At 43.1% G+C, this 8,071-nt stretch overlaps 1 protein-coding gene across 1 annotated transcript in view; it reads left to right on the forward strand.

Moving 5' to 3' along the window:
* The window catches only part of LOC138975175 (uncharacterized), a 32,770-nt gene extending 25,755 nt beyond the window's left edge, over positions 1-7,015 (forward strand). The window contains exons 16-21 of the mRNA XM_070347834.1: positions 486-639; positions 1,575-1,724; positions 2,894-3,070; positions 5,469-5,675; positions 6,213-6,326; positions 6,784-7,015. Coding sequence (XP_070203935.1) covers positions 486-639; positions 1,575-1,724; positions 2,894-3,070; positions 5,469-5,675; positions 6,213-6,326; positions 6,784-6,905 — 924 coding nt within the window. The 3' untranslated portion in view covers positions 6,906-7,015. The remainder of the gene's footprint in view (positions 1-485; positions 640-1,574; positions 1,725-2,893; positions 3,071-5,468; positions 5,676-6,212; positions 6,327-6,783) is intronic.
* Positions 7,016-8,071: the final 1,056 nt, after the last annotated feature.

Below are 8,071 nucleotides of genomic sequence, written 5' to 3' on the forward strand. Positions count from 1 at the left end.
CCCTCAATTGATTCTATCCATGGGGAGCCCTCAATTGATTCTATCCATGGGGAGCCCTCAATTGATTCTATCCATGGGGAGCCCTCAATTGATTCTATCCACGGGGAGCCCTCAATTGATTCTATCCATGGGGAGCCCTCAATTGATTCTATCCATGGGGAGCCCTCAATTGATTCTATCCATGGGGAGCCCTCAATTGATTCTATCCATGGGGAGCCCTCAATTGATTCTATCCATGGGGAGCCCTCAATTGATTCTATCCATGGGGAGCCCTCAATTGATTCTATCCATGGGGAGCCCTCAATTGATTCTATCGCTGCATACTATCGATCCCGCGGGATTGTAACCCGAAATTTCGTGGGGAAATTCCACTGGAGCAGTATGGATACCAAGTAAAAATATTATTCTGAATTTTGGAACGTTATCAGTCGATCTGTGTTTGGATCAGCATCATTCTCCACAGACTGTCTCTTCACCATTTTCAGGCTTTTCATGTGTCGGAATTCTGGTCACCTGACAATGCTGACTTCCGGTTGCACTGTGAGGCTGCGCAGTGGGGCAGTAGGACGCACTTCCCTCAGCCTGTGACAGTGGATGAAGTGGGTCCCACTGTTCTTACCGGGCCTCACTACTTGAGAGGTTGGCGTGTGTGTGTGTGTGTGTGTGTGTGTATGTGTGTGTGTGTGTGTGTGTGTGTGTGAGTGTGCGTGCGTGTGTGTGTGTGAGGGTGTGTGTGTGTGTGTGTGTGAGTGCGTGTGTGTGGGTGTGTGTGTGTATGTGTGTGTGTGTGTGTGTGTGTGTATGTGTGAATGCGTGTGGGTGCGTGTGTGTTTGTGTATGTGTGTTTGTGTGCGTGTGTGTGTGTGTGTGTGTGTAAGAGTGTGTGTGAGTGTGTAAGAGTGTGTGTGTGTGTGTGTTTGTGAGTGTGCGTGCGTGTGTGTATGTGTGAGGGTGTGTGTGTGTGTGTGTGTGTGTGAGTGTATGTGTGAATGCGTGTGTGTTTGTGTATGTGTGTTTGTGTGCGTGTGTGTGTGTGTGTGTAAGAGTGTGTATATGTGTGTGTGTGTGTGTGTAAGAGTGTGTGTGCGTGTGTGTGTGTAAGAGTGTGTGTGTGTGTGTGTGTGTGTGTGTGTGTGTGTGTGTGTGTGTGTGTGTGTGCCTGTGTGTGTGTGACACTTGATGAAGTGGGTCCTACTGTTCCCACCGGGCATCACTACTTGAGAGGTTTGATCTATGATTTACAGATGATGAACACCTGAAAATTAGGCAGGATCACTTGATACAATATTATGATCACTTGATAATTACAATAATTATTGTCGCGTGGAAATGAATAGTTTTCATTCGGGCTCACTTCAAGACGTGATGCTGCGTTGTTTTGTCAAGTGTGTTGTTGTTATTGTGTCGTGTTGTGTTGCTTTATGTTGCACAAATACACACATGCACAATTAAATGATTCGGGAACGCGATTCTGTACCTGCTGCAAGTACGTACCTGATACGTATTGTGGATGTCAAGGGTAAAACACAACGACACACAAATAGACAGTATTCAGGTCGTCCTCTATTTTCCAGCCCAAAGACACGCTCCAACAACGCACCCATCACCTACACCTATGTCCTGTGAGAGGACCACCAAGGCCCCCGCCACATCCACCCCAGGCGTGTCCTACCTTCCTGACGGTACCGCCCCCAACCATCTGTACCCAGATATCCCGAAGGAAGGTGAGGCGACTGCAATGAGGTTTTCGAGATGTTCACGAACAAGAATCGACTCCTTCGTCTTGGCCTGACTGAGTGTATTTTCAGTGTACACTGTTTTACTTTTTTTTAAAACACGACTGTTTTAAAGGTGTTTTAAATGTCTTCTCGTTGTGCGATAATCTGTATCACTACGCGTCTGTTCAGGCTTAATACAGAAGCAATGAGTGAAATAATCCTTTCGCTTTGAGACATACCAAAACTCAAGAGCAGTTTTTGGTGGGATTATTTGCTGGATTAATGTACATGATGTGATGCCACACGACTGTAGAGTGGCATTGTGGTAATAATTATAAAGCGTGCCTCACGCGGTAGTGGACTTGGTTCAACCAAACTACGGGACATATCCAAATGTCTGACTTTTCCAAACGCTCTACAGCTAGTGTACCGAGCTGGAAATGGGTATTCAGGGCAGGGGAAGGTGAAGACGGTGGGGCGGGGATATAGCTCAGTTGGTAGCGCGCTGGATTTGTATTCAGTTGGCCGCTGTCAGCGTGAGTTTGATCCCAGGTTGGGCGGAAATTTATTTCACAGAGTCAACTTTGTGTGCAGACTCTCTTCGGTGTCCGAACCTCCCCCCCGTGTACACTACATTGGGTGTGCACGTTAAAGATCCCACGATTGACAAAGGGGTCTTTCCTGGCAAAATTGCTTAGGCACAGTTAATAATTGTCTACCTATACCCGTGTGACCTGGAATAATAGGCCGTGAAAGGTAAATATGCGCCGAAATGGCTGCAATCAACTGGCCGTATAAAATTTCATCTCACACGGCATCACTGCAGAGCGCCTAGAACTATACCCACGGAATATGCGCGATATAAGACTCATTGATTGATTGATTGATTGATTGAAGACAGCTAGGGAGATGAGATCGGCACCAACCTCATAAAGCTGACCCGAGAGCAATTGGGTTCTCCAACATCTCGCATATCCCCTTGGACCAAAATCGTTGTGGGACTAGCTTTAGCCTTAACCTTTTTTTAAGATTCAGAACAGCTCAGAGCACTGTTGAGGCAAAGATTTGTCTTTGTGTCGCAGATAAGGATTTAAACAGTCAAATCAGTCAAAAAGGGGCTCCGTGCACCTGGATGTGAGAAGTCAGTAACATTTACCGTCACATTATCTACCCAGGGTGCTGGCTGATCACGGAGAGTTGTCCTAGCCATCCCTCAAGCCAAGGCAAGCACAAGGACGACCTGGGCACACAGAACGGGACAGAGGAAGGATGCTTGGCACGTGCAGCACAGCAGTGGAAATGGTGCGGCTCACCGGGCTATCACCAAGTCGTTGCTGTTTATGGACCAACAGGTGATGTTTTTGTAGCTTGAATGGCTGTTGTTTCTGTCTGTCTGTCTGCCTGTCTATCTGTCTGTCTGTCTGTCTGTCTGTCTGTCTGTCTGTCAGTCTATCTGTGTTTCGGTCTGTCTGTCTTTCTGTTTGCATAAAATGCCCGGTTCAGGGGGAAAGGCCAACTTCCCTCAGCATAATCTCTCACTGATCTTATGTCTGTCTTGCTGTTGTTAATGTTGTTTTTATTGTCCGCGTTTGTGTTGTTGCTGCTACTTATGCAACTAACCCACCTGAGAGATTCAGCTGATAGCATGCAACTAACCCACCTGAGAGATTCAGCTGATAGCATGCAACTAACCCACCTGAGAGATTCAGCTGATAGTATGCAACCAACCCACATGAGAGATTCAGCTGATAGCATGCAACTAACCCACCTGAGAGATTCAGCTGATAGCATGCAACTAACCCACCTGAGAGATTCAGCTGATAGCATGCAATTAACCCACCTGAGAGATTCAGCTGATAGCATGCAACTAACCCACCTGAGAGATTCAGCTGATAGCAAGATTAGTCAAACACAGTGTTGCTTTCCAATGACACTGCCAACATAAATTAGGCTTGGTCGGTCGGCTTTTTTTTAACATTTTTTATTTGTATTGCATTTTGATATTATATTCACACAGTCGCATATATATGGCTTTTTATTAGACAGAAATCGTGCGAGCTCTATCCCCTGGATGTCGGGGAAGAGAAAGTTTCCTTGGATAGTCTGCAATACAGATAGGATCGGTCGGGGGAATCGGAAACATTGTTTTTAAAAATGTTGTCCTCAGTCAAAAATACCAGTATACACCTGCAACAGAAATGAAGACAACTTAACACTAAAAGTAAAAATGACAGTATATACCTACAACAGAAATGAAGACAACGTGTGACTAACAGTAAAATACCAGTATACACCTACAACAGAATTGAAGACAACGTATGACTAACAGTAAAATACCAGTATACACATACAACAGAAATGAAGACAACGTATGACTAACAGTAAAATACCAGTATACACCTACAACAGAAATGAAGACAACGTATGACTAACAGTAAAAATAACCAAGTATACACCTACAACAGAAATGAAGACAACGTATGACTAACAGTAAAATACCAGTATACACCTACAACAGAAATGAAGACAACGTATGACTAACAGTAAAATACCAGTATACACCTACAACAGAAATGAAGACAACGTATGACTAACAGTAAAATACCAGTATACACCTACAACAGAAATGAAGACAACGTGTGACTAACAGTAAAATACCAGTATACACCTACAACAGAAATGAAGACAACGTATGACTAACAGTAAAATACCAGTATACACCTACAACAGAAATGAAGACAACGTATGACTAACAGTAAAATACCAGTATACACCTACAACAGAAATGAAGACAACGTATGACTAACAGTAAAATACCAGTATACACCTACAACAGAAATGAAGACAACGTATGACTAACAGTAAAATACCAGTATACACCTACAACAGAAATGAAGACAACGTATGACTAACAGTAAAATACCAGTATACACCTACAACAGAAATGAAGACAACGTATGACTAACAGTAAAATACCAGTATACACCTACAACAGAAATGAAGACAACGTATGACTAACAGTAAAATACCAGTATACACCTACAACAGAAATGAAGACAACGTATGACTAACAGTAAAATACCAGTATACACCTACAACAGAAATGAAGACAACGTGTGACTAACAGTAAAATACCAGTATACACCTACAACAGAAATGAAGACAACGTATGACTAACAGTAAAATACCAGTATACACCTACAACAGAAATGAAGACAACGTATGACTAACAGTAAAATACCAGTATACACATACAACAGAAATGAAGACAACGTATGACTAACAGTAAAAAAAACAAGTATACACCTACAACAGAAATGAAGACAACGTATGACTAACAGTAAAATACCAGTATACACCTACAACAGAAATGAAGACAACGTATGACTAACAGTAAAATACCAGTATACACCTACAACAGAAATGAAGACAACGTATGACTAACAGTAAAATACCAGTATACACCTACAACAGAAATGAAGACAACGTATGACTAACAGTAAAATACCAGTATACACCTACAACAGAAATGAAGACAACTTATCACAAAAAGTAAAAATGACAATATAAACCTACAACAGAAATGGAGACAACTTATCACTAAAAGAAATAAAAACAGCTTATGCCAACAATAGGATATTTTGTTGTTTGTTTTCTTAACGCCCATCCGACCACGAAGGGCCATATCAGGGCGGTCAATAGGATATGGAGACAACTGTTCACTAAATCACATGTGTGTACCCCTACCAGGCGCCATGACGTTCAGCAAGAAGGGATGTTACTTCGCCACGTGGGGATGCGGCCACCAGGCCCCCGGCTTCCTTCGGGACAGCTACGCCGAGTCCAAGCTGAACGCGACCAGGGTGGAGGCGAACTGTCTGAGTCGAGCTGCCGGCCAGTGGGCGTGGTGTGGACACAGCCCTCAGAGACCCTACACCAGTGTGTTCGGACCCACTGGTCAGTGCGTGTTGAGACTGTCTTTCTGTCTCTGTGTGTTTCTGTCAGTCTGTCTCTGTCATACACGCACGTTCGCAAGCGTAAACTCACGCACGTAGGCACACACACGCACGCATACACGCACATGAACGTAAGTACACACACACACACACACACACACACACACACACACACACACACACACACACACACATACATGCGCGTGCATGTGTTCACATCCAACCGGAGTAGAGTTACCCCTCAGTGGGCATTGTGTGGGTCCTCACAAGGATGACCTCAAACCAGTAGACCTAATTGCGTGACGTCCAGGAAAATACTGCGTAATAAACGGAATGAAAAAGTGCTTTTCTCAGTTTTCAGTCCCACGTGCGCTCCAGTGCGGAGAACTAAAACACTTCGCAGCAAACTGCGACTCACCCACATGTTCTTAATTTGCCGAAACAGATCTGCGAATGTTTAACCTGATATGATCTCCACACGAGAAGGAATGTGCCTCCAAAACACTGAGGCTTCATCAGTCACTTTTTACACGTGCAGGGGCATTTAGAACGGCAGGAGCGGGCTGTTGGGTCAAGGTCAGGTCATGTCCAGCTCACCGTGACCTTGAGGGTTACTTCTTTGACGCCTGGGGGGCAACCAACCGTGACACAGGTGAGTACGCTCTTTCCCATAGCGGGCAGTTTATAAACGTTGTAAAATCAACATGTTGGAAGTCTGAGGACACGTGGAATGGCTCATCTGTTTTTGGATTTTGGATTCATTTATAGACTAACTAAATATTTCTTTGTCCTTTCTTTCGTTTCTGCAAGGTGCTGACTTTCGTTTGTGCATTGTTGATGGTGAATGCATGTTAATTTATTTTTAATATACTTTCTTATGTGATAACCAATGTGCTGTATTTTCTCAGGACAAAGAACAAATGTTTATTTTGAATGTTTTATGTATGTTATTATTACGGACACAAACGCTCAGCAATGCAATTTCTCTTTTAGAGATTAATAAAGTTATTGTATTGTATTGTATTGTATTGTATTGTATTGTATTGTATTGTATTGTATTGTATTGTATTGTATTGAATAACAAGTTTACTTTTTGCCTACTCCTTTAGGGACGGAGAAGGAAGAATGCTTCCAGCGCGCAGGCGACTACTGGGCCCAATGCGGTTCCCACAGCAACGCTCCTGTAACAGCCTACTTCCGGCCTGATGGTAGCAGCCACACTGCTCCCTAGGTTAACGTTATTATTGTATTGACAGCGGTTAGTTTCACTGTTAGTTTGGCCTTCCATAATCAACGCTTACTAAAATAAATATATCTTGATACGGAGTTCAGGGGTTTATCTATATGGAGTTGATCGTTTCCTTGCTTGACCCGTGTGTGCGCGCGCGCGCGCGTGTGTGTGTGTGTGTGTGTGTGTATGTGTGTGTGTGTGTGTGTGTGTGTGCGTGCGTGCGTGCGTGCGTGCGTTGGGGAAGGAAGGAGGCATACAGTATGTTTGTATGTGTGTTTGTCTCTGTCATTCTGTGTGTTGTGTGCCTTTCTTGTGTTTGCGTGTATCTGTATGTCTGTATCTCTCTCTGCCGTTGTGTATCTGCGTTACTGAGTGCGATCGCACACTACTCAGAACAGCACAACTCATGAAATGCGTCACCGCCCTGATATGGCTCTTCGTGGTCGGCTGGGCGTTTAGCAAACAAACAAACAAAAATGAAATGCGTCTTTTCTATTGATAGCCCAGTTTTTGATTTAGCCTTGAGTTTGACAGACAATGCGAGAATATTGAGTCTGCGTTGTACTATTAGCCAAAATTCTTCAATAAAAGATCATTCAGAAAGGGCCTTGACACGTTTCTTAATTCGAGCTAGGTATTTAAAATGCCATTGCACCGGCAAGAACAACAAGTCACGTAAAGCAATATCAAAACATTGACTAAACCGGCTGCAGGGATAAAGGAATGAAAAGCACACGGTGGATTTTTCGTTTACCGACACTTTTAAGTACTGGGCTGGCCAAAACTCGTAGACTGAGACCGCTCGGCTTGGTCTCCGGGAAGCAGACAAACAATGAAATTATTTTGCACGAAACGAACTTTCTCAGTGTAGCTTTTAGCGCATTTTTAATTCAAACACAACAGATGTATATTTTCATATTTTCGTTTCAAAGTGGTACTAAAAAATACAATGCAACTTTTCTTGAATCTGTGATTGCAATTTTAATTTCAAGCAAAATTTTAATGAGCACATTGGTTATTTGATGTTTTAGCATTCGAACTGAAATATGTACAATCAAAGTCAAGTCAAATATTTTATTGAAATCCTATTGTCTAGACCGGGTAAAAGATTTTTTAACCGAAGAAAAAAATGAATTAACTTGATTGGAAATGCGGTCACCATAGTG

The sequence above is a fragment of the Littorina saxatilis genome, linkage group LG9 (genome assembly GCF_037325665.1).
Source record: "Littorina saxatilis isolate snail1 linkage group LG9, US_GU_Lsax_2.0, whole genome shotgun sequence".
Classification (NCBI taxonomy): domain Eukaryota; kingdom Metazoa; phylum Mollusca; class Gastropoda; order Littorinimorpha; family Littorinidae; genus Littorina; species Littorina saxatilis.